The sequence below is a fragment of the Mustela nivalis genome, assembly GCF_964662115.1.
Source record: "Mustela nivalis genome assembly, chromosome: 11".
Taxonomy (NCBI): Eukaryota; Metazoa; Chordata; class Mammalia; order Carnivora; family Mustelidae; genus Mustela; species Mustela nivalis.
The window spans coordinates 86,492,934-86,512,814 of NC_139030.1; the positions used below are offsets into that span (position 1 = coordinate 86,492,934).

A 19,881-nucleotide genomic window follows, 5' to 3' on the forward strand; every position below is an offset into this window, starting at 1 on the left:
CCCTGATGCTCAGGGGTGTGGAAGAAGAAGGAGAGGGAGGAAAGATGTACTAAACCCTGACGGGGAGCTGGAGGCAATTTCTGGTGCTTTGAGTACTTTGCAGGAAAAGGGGATTGATATTGAGACACCTTTTGGGATTTGGCTCTTCCTCACCTTCCCCTACCAACCCACAAAAGTTTTGGTGGGAGAGGAAGTGAAGGGGTTCTTGCCGAAAACTTCCAGGTGGTTCTGGGGATCCTGCAGCTGTTACTCTCAGGATTCTGACCTCCTCTGGTGGTGAACATGGAACAGAGGACTTGTGATTTGCCAAAAGCATCAAACTCCTAGGGGGCGGGGGGGGGCACATTTCTGGGTGTTGTCACAGCAGTGCACGTTGGGGACACGGTTACGTGGATCTTCAGGAATTGAGACATGGGGCATGAAGCTAGGCGGGAGGCTGGGAGGAGAGCGCTGGGGACCGGCTCCAGGCAGTGATGGGCCTGACTTCATGTCCTTGTCAGCTGCACACTCTTCTTTTCCTCTCTGGAGGGTCCTTAGTTTAAGGACACCTCCTGCTAGGCAGTGGCTGAAGTGAGGGGCTCTGTCCTTCTGAGCCTTTCTCTTCAGGATCTCCTTGCTGGGATCCTGAAGTGGATCCTGAAGCTTGCAGTGGGTCTAGCCACTACTTTCTTCTCTTTATTCCTATACCCCCTCCCCCTTTTCTTTCTGTGTTTGATGAGTGCCTTTGTGCCCTAAGTGCTGGGAAGACTTCAGGATGCTAGGAAGAAAAAGTCATCTGGTCCTCCTCTCTTTGGCTGAGCAGAGCCACACTTCACCCAATCCTATCTGAAGGACTTCCTCCTATTTAAAAAATTCAACAAGTGATTCCTTTCGATTAAACTTTGTTCCACTCACTATGGATTAAGCCCGGTTTCCTCAGGTCTTAAGTCTTATCCATTTCCTCTGGTGCCTTGTTGGGGAGGGAGGTTGTGGAGATTGCCTGACTCCCAGGGAGGAGGAAGGCCCCTGTGCATGTCTGTTGGGGGGAGGGTGATGTTGGGCCCCTTGCTTGGGGGATTGTGAGGGACTGAGAACCCTCCTGTCTGTCTTACCCCCTCTCTAGCCACATACCGGAGGGGGACCTCTTCCTTCTCTTTCACTGTGTTTCTACCCGTCCCCCCTGAAGCACTGCCCGCCCACTGCCTGTCTCCTGGGGGGGATCTGAAGTGGGGAGGGGGCAGGGGTCTGAGAAGTCTGCTGGAGTAGGGGAGAGCTTGGGACAGGGGTGCGGGGAAGGGGGCAGGGAGAAGGCATTGCCAAGAAAAAGGCCCCAGATGGTCCCAAGGAAGCCTGGCTGGGCAGTGCAGTGCAGGCTGTGGGCCCTGCGGGAGGGGTCCCTAGCTCCCTGCTCTGGTGGCTTGTTGCTGTGGAGGCCCTTATAGGGCTCTGCTAGCATGCCGCACCCCCTGGCCTTTTTCTTTCCGGGCTTGGCTGGCTGGCTGGCTGCCCTCCCTTTTTCTCTGCAGTAGTGGGCTGGGAACAAAGCTCATGGCTGCCGGTCCACCTCTCTGTTTTCTGGCCCTCTGGTCTGTCTGTCTCCGCTCTTGTGTCTCTGTGGCTGTTTCTCTTTCCTTCCCTCCTGCGTCTTGCACCTCCTTCTCACTTCTCTTTTTTTCCCTCTCCCTAGTTCCAGGGGCACAGGATGGTCACCTCAGACAAGATTCCAAGAGGAGCAGTCCTCAGCTCACATCTGAGCATGGCAGGGGCCAAGAAGGGTCCCCCGCTCCAGGGGCAGGCATGGGGCAGGACAGAAAGTAAAGACCCCCAGTGGTGCGCCTGAACCCTGAGCAGAAGGTTCAGCCATAGCTCCGCTCTCATCCAGGAGAGCTGGTTCAGCCCCGGAGGCAGCGTCTCTTCCAGTCTGGGTGGGTTCTGGATGCTCAGAGCACACTCACTCTCTGACTTGGCTGGAGAGAGCTCAGGCAGAGGAGGCTGAGAGTGGCCAGGATCAGAGGGTGGTGGTGAGTGGGGACAGCTGGCTTAGGCTGTGCTTAGCGTCCCCCATGTGCACGCCCCAGCTCATGGATGTTCTGCCGGTCCTGGAAGCCGGTGGCGTCCCTGGAAGTTAATCACATTATGCTCTGGGGAGCAATATGGGATTGGAGAGAGGTCTGGAGGGAATCCACGCACGCACGCTCGCTCACACACTCACTGCAGCTTGGAGCGCAATGCTGCCGCCGCCCAGGCTCCTAGCGCCGCCGCACCCTGCTCGCAGGTGGACTCCTGGCGCCTGGCACCGCCTCGGCCCGGTCCGGACCCGCCTCTCCTGCACCGCCCCGCCGGCCGCCCAAGTTGCCGGGGTGCTCGTGCCCGCCCCCCAGCCCGCCCGTGAAGCAGGCGGGTCAGGCTGTCAAGCCGCCTGCCGCGGGGAAGAGAGAGGGAACCGCAGGACCAAGTCCCGGAGGGGGGAAGAGCCCAGCAGCGGCCCGCGCCTCCCACAGGGGCTTTCCGGGAAATGGAGCCCCGTCGGGGCGGCTCCTCCGGCTAGTAGGGGGCCGGACACTCGGGCTGCTCCCGCGGGGCTGGGGCTCCCGGACACCCCCCCGGGGCCGGGCTCTCGCCTTCCTCCTCTTCCCACTCCAACTCAAGCGCCCGGAGCGGCCGGTCCTCGCCCCAGACCCTTGCGCCCGCCAGAGGCGCCCACCCTGGGGTCACCATGACTCGGCTGAGCTGGTGCTTCTCCTGCGTGATCCGATGGGGCAAGTACTTCTTCACCTGCCTGCTGCCCCTGCGCTTCTGCCTCCGCAGCCAGGTAAAAGCCCTCCGCCTCTCCTGGGACCTGTCCGCCCCAACCCCCGCCCCCACCCCTGCACCCCCCTCCCCCCGGCACTCCCCAGACCGTGGTCTCCTCTGCGGCCGATGTGTGGCCCTCCTACCATCAGGGACACGCCGTCTTGACCCTCGTCAGCCTGGCTTTCATCAGAGTCTGGGGACTCCCGCGGATGCATGAGGGAGGAGTGGCTGCCCCTCCCCCGCGCATCTGGAGTTTGGGTCAGAAGTCCGAAGGATAGTACTGAAGTCTGAAGTCTATGGGGATCTGAGCACAGAGGAGTGTTTCTAAGCGTTTTCAGCATCCCAAGTTTCTGTGGGAAGGGAGGACGAATTCCTGGACTAAGAGGACCCAGAGTTGAGGCTGGGGAATAGCGCAGTGAGATGGAAGTGGGGGCTGAAGGGGCTGGTGGTCTCAGGAGGAATTTCCCAGAGGGTGGAGGGACCAGGGAACTGGGCAGGGAGAGGATGAGGGCAGGAGGCAGTAGCTGGGGAGGAGTGTGGAGGGGTCTTGGGGACCAGACCACAGTGCTATGGGTCTGTGGGTGGGCGTGTCCTGGGGGATGTCTCTCTGTCTTTCTCAGGGATGCCCCAGAGAAGTTCCTTGACGGTGCCTTCAGGGTGTGTTTGATTGTGTGTATGTGTGTGTGTGTGTGTTTAAGGGGGGAGGTTGGGGAGAGGGTGGAGGTGGGGTCATAGCTAGCCCGCAGAGTAGGGAACTGGAAAATCTGTGGGTAACCTTAAATTCTCCCCTGGAGGGGCAGACACAACCCCAAGACCGTGACCATTAGCCCTTAGATGCTTCCCCTCCAGTGAGGGGAAGGATTTTGGGGACTAGCGTTCCTGAACAGGGAACTGGTTTTATCCGTTGTGCATTTCTTTGGGGAACCCGCAGGGTCACTGTCACACTGGGGGAGAGGGGCTCAGTACAGTTTTCTGATTCAGAGTGCTGGATCCAGAGCCTGTCTGCCTGGCTTTGGATTCTGGCTCTCGCATTTACTAGCTGTGGACCTTGGGCAAGTCGCTGAATCTGGCTGTATCTTCATTTTCACATGTGTCAAATGGAGATAATGAAACTGTCTACCCCACTGGGTTGTTGTGAGGATTAAATGAGGCAATACATTTAAGATGTTTACCAAAGTACCTATTCCATAGTAGGTGTTCAATAAAAATTAGGGATGTTATCTTGATGATTACTGTGCCTTTCCAGCACAGGTTTCCTTCCTTGTAGACCTCCAGACAGGCTGGGACTGGGGTATGTGGGGATGGAGGGATTTCTCCTGGTATCCACTCTCTCCATCGTATGGGATTGAACGTTCAGCTCCTCCTCCCAGGTGCTGCCCCTGGGCCTCAGTTTCCCTCTCTGTCACTCCGCAGTGGGGAAAGGTGCCAGCAGGCTTCCACCCCAGTCACCCAAAGTGTGCTTTGAAATCTTCTAGCAAAATGCACTGTCCCCAGTGATTGGCTGGGAGGCAGGCGCTGCAGCTGTGGAGCACGGGCCCGGAGCCCCATCCACGGTCCAGCGGGCTCTGAGTTCACATGCTGCGGAGTCGGGTTTTCCCATTTGGGAAAAGGCAGCCTACAACGGGAAATGGCCAGCCAGGACCAGGTCAGTTGGACCCCGGGGCGCTTAGCAATCCCCCCAGTCCTCATTTGCAGAGGGTGCAAACTCAGTCCTCATTTGGAGGGTGACCCAAACTCCTCCTGGGCCAGGATCCGAGCGGGGCACTGGGGGTGAGGGGGTGGATGAGCAGCTGCCCCCTCACCTCCCGTCAGCCTCTGAGGGCCAAAGTCATGCGGAAATTAGAGCTGGGGGGAAAGATCAAGATGACCCACTAGAGCCCTGGGAATGATTTTATTAAAAATTGTTGGGATTGGGCCCAGACTCTGTCCCCACCTAGGGCGCTGATGGAGGAGAGGTTAGGGGAAGGGGATGTGAGTGATGCTCCTTCCTGTGACTGCTAGGGAACATGAGGCCCAGGCAGGGCCCAGTTGGAACCTCACCTTCTGTTTCAGGGAGCAACCTGATTTTTGGAATGCAAGGGGATGACCTCCAGCTCTTACTAGAGGGGTGGTGGGCATGGGGGCGAGGGGCAAGATCTCCCCAGCCCAGCGGGTGCCTCGGTAAGCTTTGGGATGGATGCCTCAGGCTACGGGCTGATGTGTCTGTCCCAGGCCCAGCTTGGCGAATGGAGTGTAGGTGGGACTTCAGCCCCCACTGACCCCTGGCACCCTGTGCAGTGGTACGTGGAGGCATGCTAGGATTCTAGCACTGTAGAACTCAAAAGCCGAGTGTGTATGGGGCTGGGAAGCAGGGCGAGGAGGCCTAGCTTACTGGAAAGGAGGCTCTCTGGCAGCGCAGGCCAGACCCCGTGCTCACCCAGACTTTAGGCCCTAGAGGTTGCCAGTCTGCGGCTTTTCTCTTCTTGTTGGCTCTTCGGGAGCCATGAAGAAGCCGGTCAGTCTTACCCCAAACCCTGTGGCAGCACTGTCCCCGGCTTCCCTCTTTCTTCCCCTGACACCTTCCACCCAAGCCAGACCTGGGCCTGGGTAATGGACCCCAGCTGCGGAGCTGCAGCGCCAGCCCTTGGATCAGCAGTGGGAGGAGAGCTAACACATCACCGCCCCAGCGGACCCCAACGCCTCGTCCCTGGGGGGCTATATTGTGGTGATAGGAGCAGCAGAAACATTCTCAGTCCCCCACGAGAATGTTGAGTCAGTCACCCACCCTAGCTGTGTGACTCTGAGCGGCTTGCCGAACCTCTCTGTACCTCAGCTTCTGCATCTGTAAAATGAGAGCTGGTCGCAGCCTTCACCGGACGCTACAATGAAGTGCCTGAATAATTAGGATCGATCTTTCCTGAGGCAAGGGGTAGAGCAGTACTGTCTAAGGGACCAAAGGGTATAGAGTGGCCGAGTGCTGGGTGTCGACGTCCTGCGTGTCCCTGGCTGTCAGACTCTGTAGCCGGGCGTTGGAGAGGAACCCCAGAGCCAGCAGTGCCCCCACCTATTTGACAGGAGGCATCTGGGACCGACTGGGAGGAAAGCTGTGGTGTGAGCAGCCCCTGCGTGGAGGGCGGTGGGCGGCAGGTTTGGCAGGAAGCTGGAAGCATGACTCCGGGCTCACAGGGGCTGCATGGCAGGCCACTGGGGAGATGTGCAGGGCCTGGGAACCATGAGACTGGGACTGTGTTCCCGACCAGTTCTGTGACCGCCCTCCTCTGCTGTGTTGCCGTCTGTTTGATGAGGGGGCTGGGTCAGATAAGCTGCACCCCAAAGGCCAGACTCTCCCAGTGGACATGTTTAATTCGGCAAGCAGAACTTTTTTTTAAGCCAACATTTCAAAATTTGGGTTTTTTTGTGCATATCTTGTATGAAAGATTTTATATGATAATTTAGATTTGGGACCTTTTGACAGATTAAAGGATCTGGTGGTCTTTTGTCAGATGTCCCTGATGCCACAGTGGCTGCTGTCACTGAGGAGTCCATGTCCTCTTTAGCTGGGGCTGCCCTCTTGAGATCCCCAGAGACCCCTTCCTTGCCCACTCCTCCCATTTAACTTGTGTCGGGCCCCTGAAGGCTCTGACCGTCACCTTCCTCATCGCCCTGACTGTGACTGCTGGATGAGCCCGAGACTCTTTCCACCTCCCATGTTCTTGACCTTCAGCTTCTGTGCTAGTGGTGACAGAGACAAGGCTCTTTACCACCGCAGGAGATGGGCTGGATGACAGGAAGAACTTTCTGATGGATGAGTGTCGAGGGATAGGAAGAGTGGACTGGAGGGACCTGGGGCCTCAGCCTGGGAACTTGGGGCCATCACAATAGGTGGACCTGGCAGGGACCCGGAGACCATCAGCTTGGTCATTCCGCAGGTGAGGAAATGGGGGTGGGGGGTCAGGGGTGTCACAAAGACCCTGAGCTTCATTCCCGCCCTCGCTCATCCATCCCTCTGTGCCAGCTCAGTCCCCTGTGACCACACGACAGCCCCAGAGCCTGCAGAGCGGCTACTGCTGGCTGCTGGGTCTGGATCTGGAGGGCATCTAGCAGGTAGGGTTCTGCGTGCAGATGGCGGAGCAGAGTGGAACCCAAACCTGGCAACGACAGTGGGGAGGCAGTGGGGGTGGCAGGGCACAGGGTGGAGGCGGGTTCTGAGGCTTCTGGGATCCCAGCCCAGAAAATCCGGCCAACCCACTGGCATGTCCCTGAGGTCTGCTGCAGACAAGACCCTGGTCCAAGCCCAAGGTGGAGAATCCCAGGCTGAGCAGTATTATCTGGCCCCCCTGTGAGTCCTTGGCCTGAGAGAGCCCAGAAGCCAGGGGGTGGCAGGAAGAGACGGTGCTGAAGCTGGGTGGGTGTCACAGTTGTGTGCAAACATGCACAGGCAGGACTGCCCGAGGCCCGTCCAAGGGGGTCAGAGGGGGAGAGAAGCAAGGTTTAGGAAGCAGACAGTAGATGCTAATGGGAGGAAAATAGCTTAGGACCCACTGACTGATAGAGCAACTCATTCATTCTTCAGCCACGTCTGGTACCTGCAGTATGCCAGGCTTTGGGGACACAAGACACAGGGCATGTCCTTGGCCAAGGCACACTCCCCTTGTGTGTGTGTGGGGAGGGGACACCAGGCTGTGAAGGATGAAGAGTGGGTGATAAACCAGAAATGGGGTCATTACGGAGTTAGAGATGCCTCAGGTGACAGAGTGTAACATTCAACAGGATGGTTAGGTAGCAGGAACGACTTCCTTACGGCAAGAGGTTCAGATCCAGGAGAGACCCCTGCAGGCTTGGAAAAGAGGGATGGGGACATTCTGGGAGAGGGTCCTTCCAGGGGGACCCCCAGCATGAGGGTCCTCTGCAGCCTAAGGGGATTGGGGAAGAGCTGGCTTGAGGTCTGCAGGGCTGCTTTGGGCTTTGTGGGAGACCCGACAAGCTGGTGTCACTGTGACTTGGTCTTCAGACTTGTTTTCCGGCATTTCTGGGAAGCTGCAAGGTGATTTCTCAGAACTTCTGAGATAGCTGCCGGGAGGCGTGTCTAGCGATGCCAGCAGCAAAGGGTGGTGGGAGAAGGCAGGGGGTACAGGTGGACCAGGGTGCTGGGATGTCAGGATGTAGCTGGCTGGGCCCTCTGAGCTGTGGGAAGGCTGGAAGGGCTGGTGGCTGGGGCTCTGAAGGGCCTCCTGAGAGCTGGACCTTCTTGCTTGCCCTTGGCTCCAGTCTGTGGAGGGTGGGAAGGTTCTTGGGGGTGTCTGTCTGAGGACGCCCCCAGCGGTGGTCACAGGACCAGCTATGCGTGGAAATCTGGTGCGCTCAGTGTCAGCCAAACCATCAGTGAGCCCCAGCAGGCCTGGTAGGGAGCTCACTTGCAGCTCTGTAGTTCTGCAGAAGGACCTGGAGAGACTTGGAGAAGGGGTTCCTTCCCTGATTCCTCACTCTGTCTCCTTGTCAAGAACAAAGACTTTGAACTCAGGCATCTGCTCTAGCAAGGACCAGAATCAGACACCTTGCTTCGGTGTCCTCCCCTGACTTCTCAGAATCCCCAAAAGATAGAGTGTCAGTCCCTTGTGCAGTGCACAACCTGCATTTCTGCACATGGTAGCCTTCCCCTGGATGAAGTGTGAAGGGATCCCTCTCTTTCTGGAGTTAGGCAGGTAAATGTCTCAGTTGGACTGGGAGCCCACACACCTGGCTGGACAGGTCTGGCTGAGGGGAGAGGCCAGTTGTAGGGACCGAACCCTTGGGTTGTGCCATGGTGTTGACAGAGGGTGGCAAGGGCATGTGTTTGGGTGAAGTGGGGGAGAGAGTCAGAGGATACAGAAGGCTTTGTGCATGCCAGGGGCACGCATGGCACACTCGTGTATGTGCAGGGGAGCCAATCGAGGGGACTTCTTGCCAGGTGACTCAATCTAGAAAAGTGGTCTCAGAGTGCCTAGTCTGGGTGGGGCCCTGTCCTCGGTGCTCTGCGTGTTTATGTGAGTTGGACTGTGTGTCCTGGTGTATGTGTCTGCAGAAGGGGGTGGGGCTGAGCCCTCTTTCCCTCCCCTGGAAGGAGAGGGAAAAAGCAGAATGGGTGATTCACCAGCCCCACCCACCCTCACTTGGTCCAGCCTTGGCCAGAGCTCAAAGAGGAAAGTCTTTGGGGGGAAGGTGGGGGTGGGGGTGGGGGGGATCAAGACAACAGGGGCTGGAGCCGATTTTGCTGCATTCCCTTGCAGTGCTCCCCGGGAATACATTTCTATTCCGTACCCTACTTTTTACCCCTCTCTGGACCCCAAACTCTCACCCCTGAGCTAAGGTGGGAGTGAGGGGAGGGGAGGGCTGGAGGGGAAGGGGAACCCCGTGGGGGAGAAGCAGGCGAAATGGTGGGAGGTGAAAACTGGGCCCAGGGAGGGGGAGCAGGGGGGGTGGGGGAGGAAGTGGGGAAATGCAAACCAAATGTTGGCCCAGGCTACAGTCAAGAAAAACAGACTCTTGCAGGAGCCCGGAGCGGGGCTCCCTTTAGGAAGGGCAGGAAGGGCTGGGACAGATGTTTGGAGAAAAGAAAGAAAGAAGGGGGGAAAAAAAAAAGTAGGAAAAAAAATTGGAATGAAATCCACAGCCTGGGGGTAGGGCCATTCTCCCACAGTCTTGGGCCTGGTTTTTCTTGCGTTAGGGCCTGTTGCTGAGTGTGTGCAAATAAATGTGTGTTCCCAGGGCAGGGGAACTGGGACTTCAGACTTTAGGTCTGGAGGGCAGGAGGGCCTGCATCTGTTCTCAAGAGATGCGATGGGGCCGGGGAACCCCAGGATGTACAGATTGTGTCTGTCTGTTCATCAGGGGTCTGGGGACAGGGAGGGGGGCTCTGCAGTGAGGACCGCCAGCCTCAGATCAGAAGGCAGGAGCCCTGGTGGCTCATAGGGCCGTTGTGTGTGTGGAGGTGGGGGTGGGGGCGCAGGGTGGACAGGATGGTGATGGCCTGGGGGGGAGCTGTCTCCAGTAGCTGTCCCTTTGCCTTGTCTTGTCTCCTTCACCGCCCCCCCCTCCGCCCCCCTACAAAGCAGGGCTTCTGACCCTCAAGCCACCAGCAGCAGAGCCTGGGAGGAGGGAGGAGACAGGAGGCTGCGACTAGGGGGTGGAGTGGGGGGAGGAGGCAAGGAGGGAGGGTGAGCTGGAGCAGGCAGGGTGAGAGGCCCAGCAGATGCTGGCTGGAGTAGCGGCAGACTCCGTCTCAGAGCTGCCTTCTGCCTGCTCCGCGGGGGCGGTGAGCTCAGGGGGGCCGTGAGCAGGCTCCAGGCTGGGCCCGAGGGACGGCACCCGCCGAAGATGACGTGGATCTGTCTGTCCTGCATGCTCTGGGTAGGTCCGGCTGTTCCAGTTGGGAGGTCGTGGGTCCCCCCCCCACCCACACACCTTCCATCTTAGGCTGAGGCTGAGAGCCAGCGTGAGGGAGTGTTGGTAGTGAAGGTGGAGGGCCTCTCTGCCTCTTGCGGACTGACAGAAGGACAGACAGACTAGAGCGGGCCCTCAGCCGGGGTCCTTCCCCATCAGCAGAGACCTCGGCCCTGGTTCCACTGGTTAGGACATACCCCCTCAGCCCCTCTCTTGAGTCCGGGAGCTGTCGTAGAAGGAAGCCATCCAGAAGTTTGTTTCTTTTTGGAACCTCTCCTTGGCCGCCCCCCCCCCCCTGCCACACTGTGGGGAAAACACTCTACGCCCTCGGGGGGCTCAGCCCAGGCCAGAGGAGGTGGCCACGCTGGGGGCCTAGGGAATGGGAGACACTGACCTAACGAATAAAGCCTGAGGAAGCCTGGCTGTGGAGAGTTCTGCTCTGATCCCATCACTTTTATCCCTCTAGACTCACTGTCAGCTTCTACCCGCTGCTGCCGCTTCCTTTCTAGGCCTCCCATCCTTACCAAGACCCTCCTGCCTCTCTCCCCTCCTGCCTCTCCCTTGTTGTGTCCCCCACTTCTCCCCACTTAGGGAGGTGTGTGTTGGGGTGAGGGTGCCCGATGGTGGGCAGACAGGGGTTGGAGGGCCACATGATGAGGTTAAAAGTCTCCTGGGAGGGAGGGAGGCTGGGAGAGTCCTGACTGCCATGGGAGGGGTGGGGGGAGGGCCAGGAGACACCCCCGCCCCCTTCCTCAGAGGGGTGAAGGCATGCACGGGGTCAGGAGGGCGAGGAAGTCATCCCTGGCTGAGGTTCATGTGGGTCTCCATGAGACTGATGGCTGGTTGCAGAGGGAGGGGGCTTTGGGCCCAGGATCCAGATGTGGCCTTTCCTGCCCCTTTCCCTGTTCCGGCCAGTCCCCAGGCATGCCCAGGCTGGGGACAGCTGTGGGAGATCAGATGGGGGCAGCCAGGTGTCCTTGGGGCAGAGAGGGGAAGGGTGGAGAGGGGATGGAATAGGGGGGTTTGGGTGGAGCTCGGGTGCAGGGGTGGGTTAGAACAGTCGATGGAGAGAGCCTGGAACGCCCTGCACAGAGGCTACACCAGTGATTTTTCTGGGCTGGTGTTAACATCTGTAGAATGGGAGCCTTGGCCAAGTTCATCACTCTAGACCCTTCCAGCTCCTAGGACCAGCTCTGGAAGGCCTGCCTACAGGGCTGAGGATTGAGGTGGGGAGCAGGGGAGCCCTGCAGTGGCCCACATGGCTGTTAGGTTTCCAGGGGTGACAGGCTGCTGTGGATGGAGGAAGGGCCACTTCTGCTCAGAGGTCGTGGGAGAAGTACTTCACCTGGGCAGGCCTCAGTTTCCCCGCGGGTGAAATGAGGGTAGTGAAGGGCAGTTGCTGAGAGGTAGGCAGCAGTGCCCTGTGGACCTTCCTGCCCTTTCTGAGAGCTGGGAGAAGGTGATGGTGACCAAAGGCAGGAGTGGATACTGCCACTTTGGGGCCTCTGAGCCCTTTTCCTGCCCTCTCTCCTGGTCCCTTCTCAGCTCTGCCCTTCCCGGCCCTGCGGGCCAGCCCAGTGGGTGCTCGTCTGTGGGAACAGGGAGAGCCAGTGAGAGTGGGCTGGGCAGCGGGGATGGCCATTGCCGGGGGGCTGGAGTCTGGGGAAGTGTGGGGTGGACAAGGCACAGTTCTGGCCGTGTCAGAACCCTTGGCGCCCCTTCCCTCACAGTGGCTCCCCCCCCGCCCCCCACAGCTCTACCAGCAACCTTTCTCTCTTCCTGGTGGGACTTGGGTGTATGTTTGTGGCAGGCAATGGAGGGGTAGATGGCCCGGTGAGGAGAGGGAGCACAGAGGCCCTGGAGACCTCGCCAAGGGGCAGCTGGTGGCAGGAAGTGTGCAGACTCTGACACCAGATGAGGCTAGCTTAAAATCTTAGTTCCAGTATTTACCAGAAAGGCCTTGGGTAAAACAGTTCCCTTCGTGAGACTCCGTTTCCTGGTCTGTGAAGTGGGAATAATAAAGCACACCTTGCATGACTGGGATGAGCACAGAGATAATGTATGTCGAAAGATCGAGTGTCCAGGCACACAGTAGGTGCTCAGTAGATGCTCATCCTCCCCCCACTCCAAAACCTCCTACCTGCCTCGTGGGATGCTCTGAACCCCTGTCTGCTGTGTGAGAAGATCTCCCTGGGAGGGCTGTGGTGCGATGGGGCCCCACCTCTGAGGCTTGTGACCACCCTGGGACCGCCCAGCTATCCTGAGGCCAACAACTAGCTGGGTCTTCCGCCTCAGGGAGGTAAACTGAGGCATGGAATGAAAGAGATAGGTCTTGTGCCCTCATGTATGTGCATGCTTGTCTATGCGGACGGAGATGAGGACAGGTGCTTTCTCTGGGCAGCAGTGTATCTGTGGTGCACGGTTTTCATGAGCTCAAGGAATAAAAATCATTTATTAGTGGAGGAGCGAGGCTACATGTTATGCATAACTTGATTTTCTCATCAGATGCTCCTGTTATTACATATTCAGGGAGGGTTTATTTAGAAAATAATTACATGCCCATTCACTGAGGCTTTTTGGGCTTGTGCTGATGGAGTTGGAGCTGCAGGTCTCGACCCTTCCAGAAGGGCTTGCTCTCCTCTCTGGAACTGGGAAGGTGTGTATTGAGGTGCTGGGGCTGAAGGAGTCCACAGAGGGCCCCGGGTGGTCGGGGGAGGGCAAGTGCTCTGGCCCTGCCTTGAGCAAGCCCCGTGGCCTCTGGCTGGTCACTCGACTTTTCTGGACCTCACAGACGCGGAGAAAGTATTCTCAGAGACCCTTTCCAGCTGCAGACAATGAGCGTTCTCTTTTCTGGAGCTGGTGTTCTTCCCAGAGCTAAGCGCGCGGTTTGGTTCAGAAGGATCGAGAATCCTCACGAGCCCACGGATTCTCGGTGTGTGTTTTCTGCCACAGAGACCCCCAGTTTGACCTCTTGGTTCTGAACCCGCTGTTTCTGGAGTGTTGTCCACCTCTGAGGACCGCGTCCCCCCCCCCCGTCCCCCGCCTTCCGGGCCTCCTGATAAGTGGGGCTTGGAACCTAGGCTGGGCTACATGAGACTGACTGGGGTCTGAAAGAAAACCGTCCTTTTGCAAAGCTTTCCAGAATGACGTCTGAGGCATGAAGTCAGGGACAAGTACCTCACTGTTTCTCTGCAGTGGTCAGAGGAAGGGCAGTGGGCTGGCTTTGATCCCAGCCCGCTACTTGCTAGCTGCAAGACCTTAGGCAAGTAGCTTCATGTTCATGTGCCTTGGTTTCCCCACCTGTCTAGAGGGTCGTTGGGTTTTAAATGAGCGAATGGGTGCCTACATTTAGAATAGTGGCTTTCACACAGTCAGGGCTCAAGAAATGTTAGCTCTTACTGTCTGTTGGCCTGTGTTCAGAGCCCTTGGCAAGCTAGAGCAGAAGGAGAGCGGGGTTCTCCTGGTCCCCCATCAAGGGCTTTCCATTCTGGGAATCCTCCTGGGCAGGGTGGGTGGGGTGCGTGTGAGTGGGGCCAGGAGAATCAGGAGAAGGATGAGAAGGCGGAGAACAGTCAGGGCCTTCTCCTGCCGGCAGCGGGCACGAAGGTCTGAGCATGGCCTCTGGGGCCAGCCTGCCTGGATACCACGTGTTAGCTGGGTGCCCAGGTGAGCTACTTTGCCTCTCTGTGCCTTCCTTGTGTACAGTTCCTTGACTTCAACAGTTTTGTTTGAAGCTCAGTGTGATTCTATACGTCCTGAAGGGCCGGGACGACAGTTCCAGTTTCCAGCCACGGTGAAGGGCACCCACAAAGGGGAAGGGGCCCGCCCAAGGCCCACATGGCTTCTGGGTTCAGTGTTCCTAGACAGGGAAGGGTAGGGGCTGGCGCTCTGGGTTGGGGGTGTGGGGGTTGGGGGTAGCAGCCGGTGTCGGGAAAGCGTTGTGTGCAACAGAGAAACCATCCAGTCACTGGGCCGCGTGGGCACCCCCACCGCCGGTCTGTCCATCGTACGGGTGGTTATGGGTGCCTACTTTCTTCAAGAAGCTTCGGATCTTGGACTAAAGATTACAATAAGGTGGGTGTTGCCAAGAGGGAAGCTGCGGAGGTAGGTAAGGGGGACCTCACCTGGACTGGAGGAGGGGGAGGTATTGCGGAAGGTGAACTTCAATGTAGGGGTGAAGCTGAGAGCTTAGAAGTCCAGGTGCAGCAGGTAAGGATAACTGTGGGTGGACGGGACTGGGGAAACTGCCAGGAGGTATTTGGGCAGAGGGACACTGAGGACAGAACTGTTGGGGCTTCTGGCCCATTGTCAGAGACATGGGAGTGCGGTGCTAGGGACTTGGGACCCTGCCTCTGAGAGGCTTGGATTTGAACCTCTGTTCCACCTTGCCCTTCCCGTGTGTCCAGAGCAGGCTCCTCAGGCTCCTCATCACATGAGGGGTCGGTGAGGGAACCTGTGGCAGCCTCTTGCTGTAGCACCAGCGCATGCCTGGGGATCAGCCTATCGCATGTCTGAGCCCTGCCACCTACCCCAGGAGACCACTCACTTTAGGGCACAAGAAAGGACCTGGGACTGGCTGCTCAGGCATGTGGGGATGGTGTTTGTGAGGTTGCTGAGCAGGGCCGTGAGGCAAACAGGGGAGAGGTGATCCAGCTCCGGAGACTGACTCTGGTGCTGAGTGCTGGGCTCCCAAGCCTCCGTGTGCCCCTCTGTCACAGGGGAGGAGCTCAGTCAGTGAGGCCTCCTGCCCTCCTCCCTCCGTGGAGAAGCAGGGCTGCTGAGAGTCAAAGAGCTTTCATCTGAGCCTGGCATCTGTGGCTGGTGAGGGGGGTGACCTGTGTCCTTTCCCTGAGGGCAGGCCGGTGGGCGTGTTGTATGATTACACACGGGGTAACTGAGGCCAGGCAGCAAATCCACTCAGTTCGCTCCTTCAGAAGTCGTTTAGGGATCGCATTCTTCCAGGTCACGGAGACATGGAACAGAAGTTCCGGCAGACACGGGCTCCCTAGTGCACACGTGAGTGACAGATGACGTGAAACATAGCCCATGCCTAGGGGTTTGCTTACCAGGCGCCAGGCATTGTCTCAGAACAACCTGTGGGAGGCAACTATCATCAGCCCATTTTACTTATTAGTAAAGTGAGGCAGATGGGGTTAATCCACTTGTATGGGGCCACCTGGCTAACAGGGGAGGAGCGGGGACAGTCAGGTGCATAGAGGGCTCCAATGGGGCACCAGCAAAGTGGGACCAGGAGAGGAGGGGGTGCCTGAGGGTGAGGTGGGGGTGGGGAGTTGCTCAGCCTGAACGGATTCCCCGTGGAAGTAAGCAGACACATCCAAACGGAGGGACCTCCTGCAAAACAGCCCGGAGTCCTCACAAAAGGGAAATCAAAAGGTGGCGTAGCGGTCTAGATGAAAGCTGAAGGAAACCCAGCAAGGAGACGTGGTGCAGGGTCCTGATGGATGCTGAGTCCCAGAGCAGACCCAAACCAAAGACCCAGCTGTGACGGACGCTAATGGGGCAAAAGCGGGAATTCGAATATGAACAGAATCTTTGAGAACGGTACCCCCTTGACAGGGGGTTTCCTGCATGTGACCCTCACGGCGGGCTTGCTGTAGGGGCTGAGGCGGGAGAAACCACGCAGGCAGGAGAGGCACAACATGAGCAAACGGTGAATCACGGTGATCGGAACATGCATGCTCATCCTTTCCAGCGCTTTCAAACCCTTCGAAATGAGAAAGAAGGCAGGGGTGGAGACTCTGAATCCCGTGTGCAGTGTAGCACAGGGGGAGAGGATCTGGGAGGATCTCCCTGGCGGCATGGGGCTTGAGGGTGGACCCCCAAGGACCTAGAGAGGCTTGGCAGGCTGAGAGGGAGGATGAACATTCTGGGAAGGGGGAACAGCAGGGCAGAGACTCAGAGGTGGACACAGGGTGGGGAGCTGGGGAGCGGGGTGTGGGGTTTGAGATGCCAGGGTTGCGGGGGCTGGGTATGGACGGAGGCTGCTTCCCCTGCGGGCTTGAGGGAGGGCACATTTCGTCTTGAGTACCTGTGTAGCCATGGAAGGCCTTCGGGTAAGTGGGGGTGTCGGTGATCCCACAGAGCTGTGTTCTTTGGAGGCTGCCTAGATGCTGTGTGGGGAGGAGGGCCTCGGGGTCGGCGGCCCAGGAGACTGTGGCAGTGGCTGTGGACAAAGTGACCCGGCCTTCCACAGGGCAGACACCCCGGAATCAAAAAGCACAAGAAGGCTGAGAGTGTTCGGGAAGCAAAATTCAGAGTCTGGCAGCTAGTTGGATTGGAGGGTGGAGGGCTGGGAGGAGTTGGGGGTGACTCAGAGTTTTCCACCCGGGCGACCAAGAACACCGGCAGGCCCTTAGCTGGCTAGCAGATTGGTGGTGGTAGTGGTGGTGGGGGGGGGTGGTTTAAGGAACTTTGGTGTGTATGTGAGGGGAGGTAGGTCTGGAGGTAGCTTGCACTTGAAGTAACTGGGGTCTCCCAGATGCCAGCCTGCGGCTTCTTGGGGGGTCCGAGTCTTCCCCACAGAATTGACAGCTGATGCCAATCACGTCCTTGTGTCCCCACCCCAGAAGACAAGGCAGGGAGGGGTGGATGGCCAGGAGGCGGGGATAGCACCAACCAAGCGCCTGCTTTTTGGTGACTTTCTTCCCCCAGGCTCACTGGCCTGCAGATGTCTGCCCTCTGGCCACATCATCTGGGGGCTCCGAGTGGGGGTAGGGCTGGGGGAGTTCCTTGCGGAGGTGGCCAGAGGCCTGAGCTGAAGGACCTCTAGGGCTGTGAGTCCCCTTTCACTCACCACCCCCACCACACTCTGCCCCCATAGGGCAGGGAGGAACCGACAAACAGCCTTTCCCACCCCAGGGCCCAGGACTCCCGCCAAAGCTGTTCTAGCCAGATGTGCCACGCCCCTCTGGATGGAACTGTCTGGCAGTCTGGCTTGGCTGAATGGAGGGTGGGAAGGACAGGATCCCCCTGAGGCCCCGGAAAGCCCTTGGATGCTGGGTGGGGGTGCTTATCACAGACTCCGGCTCTGGGCTTGGAGGGTGGGGAGGAATGAGTTCCTGGCTAGGACCCCTTCCCTTCTCTGGGCTTTGGCTCTTGAGGGAGGCAGGTCCTGCCATGGCTGTGCCTCCTTTGCCCACCAGGATCCCCCAGGTCCTCTAGGAGCTAACCCAGCTAAGACGGGTCGGGGAGTGCTTTGGGAGGCTGGCTGCCACTTGTCAGGAAAACATAACCAGTGGCTACCCCTGAGCAGAGCTTTGCCTTTGTGGGCTCGTTCCCGTCCTCTACCCGCGTCTGCAGAGTAACCGTGGGTGAGGGCCATGTGGGTATCAGACACCCCAGTTTCTTCTTCGCTAGGATTTTAACCTCAGGTTGGTCGTTGGGATGCTCTTGTACCCCCTTGCATCGAACCACACGTCCTCGTGGCTCCTGCGCCCTGAGTTTTGCTTTGCCTTGAATACTTCATAGATCATGTCTGGTGTCCGCTTACAAGGACAGTCCCTTCAGATACTGGAAGATCTACGACTCACCCACCCTAGACTTTCTCCTCCAGCAGACTGGTACCTTAAGCTCTGTAAGTGACTCTTTCGATGACTTTGCCAGACACCCTGTCTTATAGCTGGACAAGCTAATGTTGCCTGAGGAGGTCACAGCCTGGGGCCAGTTGCCTGGAGGTGGCCTCCTCCCTCCCATCTCACTCCCCAGCCTCTCGTGGAGGGCTAAAATCCCAGGAGGCTCCCCTCTCTGTAACCATGAGCATGTCCCACCCCAATTCCTTCAGCCCCTTGTGTCAAAGTGGCCTAATGTTTCCCCTGCTCTTTCTATACCCAGACTATCTTGTCCAAACCCATCATTTTCCTCTGGGGTCTGTGAGGCCCAGAGAAGGCCACTGATGTCCTCCTTTAGACTCCCATCCCAGAGTTCCTTCAGCAAGAGAGCCAGAATGAGGTGGGGGGAGGGGCAGGAGTGGGCTTGGCCTTGGCCTACAGGCTGCTTAGATGAATGAGGGTGGAGAATGCTTCTGAGACCCTGTTCCTGTTCTCCACGCCCGTGTGTGGAGAGTTTGTAAACTCAACATTTATGAGTTTGGGCAGGAGGTCCCAGGGGAGAAGTCTGGGCGTTTGCTTGTCAGCCTGGAAGTTTCTGCCTGCTTCCCATCTGTTCATTGGGCTGCCAGGAGCCTATTTTGGGGGATTCCACTGTTCATCTATACTTTGGGGAGAAGGCCTCCTTCCGTGGGCTTTGGGGGGGAAGAGCTGGATTTGGGGTATAGACAGAGAGGTCCAGGGGCTCAGCTGGAATGGGGAGTTCCACTTGACTCCATGGATTGGGAGAGGCAGGCTTGGGGGGTGGCTGGAGTAGGCCTGAGAAGATTGGGCTATAGGGCTTCCTGCCTGCCTCCTTACACAGGCCTTAAACGGAACCCCAAGTCCCTTTCCTGCACCTCCCCCCAGCCCAGGGCTGGGCTGCTGCCGTTGACTTTAGGCCCAGCCCCCTCCCTGGAATGTCTAAGACCGAGATTATTTGGAAGGCTGCCAGGCAGGGCCAAGCCGGGCAAACAGGGGAGGTGAGACTTCAGAATGGTGGGGGCTCACCTGTGTCTCCCGATGGGCTGGGGGACACTGAATGAGGTCTAGTGCAGGACAGTGCCCAGCCCTGCCCCTGCTGCCACCCTGCCCCCACCCTCTGCGGAAGGTGGAAGTATAGCTCCTAGGACCCAACACTCCAGACCTGCAGGTCCCAGGCTCTGTTGCCTGGTTTAGCCACCAGGGGGCAGTGCCGGGCTCCCAGCTCCACCGCCCACCGCTCCCTCTACCTCTGTCTGTCCTGGGCTTTGTCTCTGCTGGGGTTGCCTCCCTGTCATCTCTGCTTGTCTTCTCTTTGAATTTTGAGCCCATCTCCAACTTCAGAAACGTTGCAAATATAGTGCAAAGAACTTGTTTTCCTAAGCTGTTTGCAGGCGAGTTGCTGATGTCCTTTACGGGCTGGGGGGAAGAACCCAGTGCCAGCCAGCCCCTGCCTTTGACCACCGTATCTCCTCAGACTCCAGCGGTCTTTCTCATCAGTCTGGAAATCTCAGACTTGCCTTGACTTCTGTGACCTTGTCACTTCAGATGATCACAAGCCATTTAATTGGTAGACTGTGCCTCAATTTGGGTCGGTCTGATGTTTCCTCATGATTACATTCCACTTGTCCCTTAGGCAGGGACATGGCAGACGTAGGGTCCTGTTCTCCAAGCTTCCCCTCTGCGGGGCACGATTTCCATTCACCCCATTACTGGTCATGTTTGCTTTGATCCCTTGATTAACGAGGAGTCTTCCAGGCAAAGTTACTTTTTACCCCTTTGTAATTTAGAGCCGTGGCGTGGTGAGGGTCTTTGAGATATGTAAATCTTCTGTTTCTCATCAACTTTGAGCTTTTTCACTTATTTCCCATATGGGCCTGGACTCATTTAAGCACTATTACCATTCCATATTGTGATGCTCAAATCTGCCCAGGTTTAAAAGCCTTTGGGGGCCCATTCAAGCTGGCGCCTGTGTCCTTTTGTCTGTCTGCTTCTTTGATTCTCCGGTTCCCTTTATATTCTCCGTGTGTTTCTGTCTAATTTCTCTTATTCTCTGTGTGTGCTGGTTCGTCTCTGCCTTTCTTTGCCTCTGCCTTATCTGGGTCTTCTTTCCTTCCTCTTTGAC

The 19,881-nt window shown here is 57.8% G+C and overlaps 1 protein-coding gene across 16 annotated transcripts in view; it reads left to right on the forward strand.

The window, feature by feature from the left end:
* The window catches only part of TNS1 (tensin 1), a 221,448-nt gene that overhangs the window by 20,698 nt on the left and 180,869 nt on the right, over positions 1–19,881 (forward strand). For 2 of the 16 annotated variants that reach the window (XM_082690434.1, XM_082690438.1), the window contains exon 1: positions 9,967–10,137. The exons of 12 other annotated variants lie outside the window; for them this stretch is intronic. In XM_082690434.1, the coding sequence (XP_082546560.1) occupies positions 10,105–10,137 (33 nt within the window). In that variant the 5' untranslated portion in view covers positions 9,967–10,104. Of the gene's footprint in view, positions 1–2,368; positions 2,792–9,966; positions 10,138–19,881 lie in introns of those variants that run through there. 2 more of the 16 variants (XM_082690437.1, XM_082690453.1) reach the window with 2 other exon arrangements.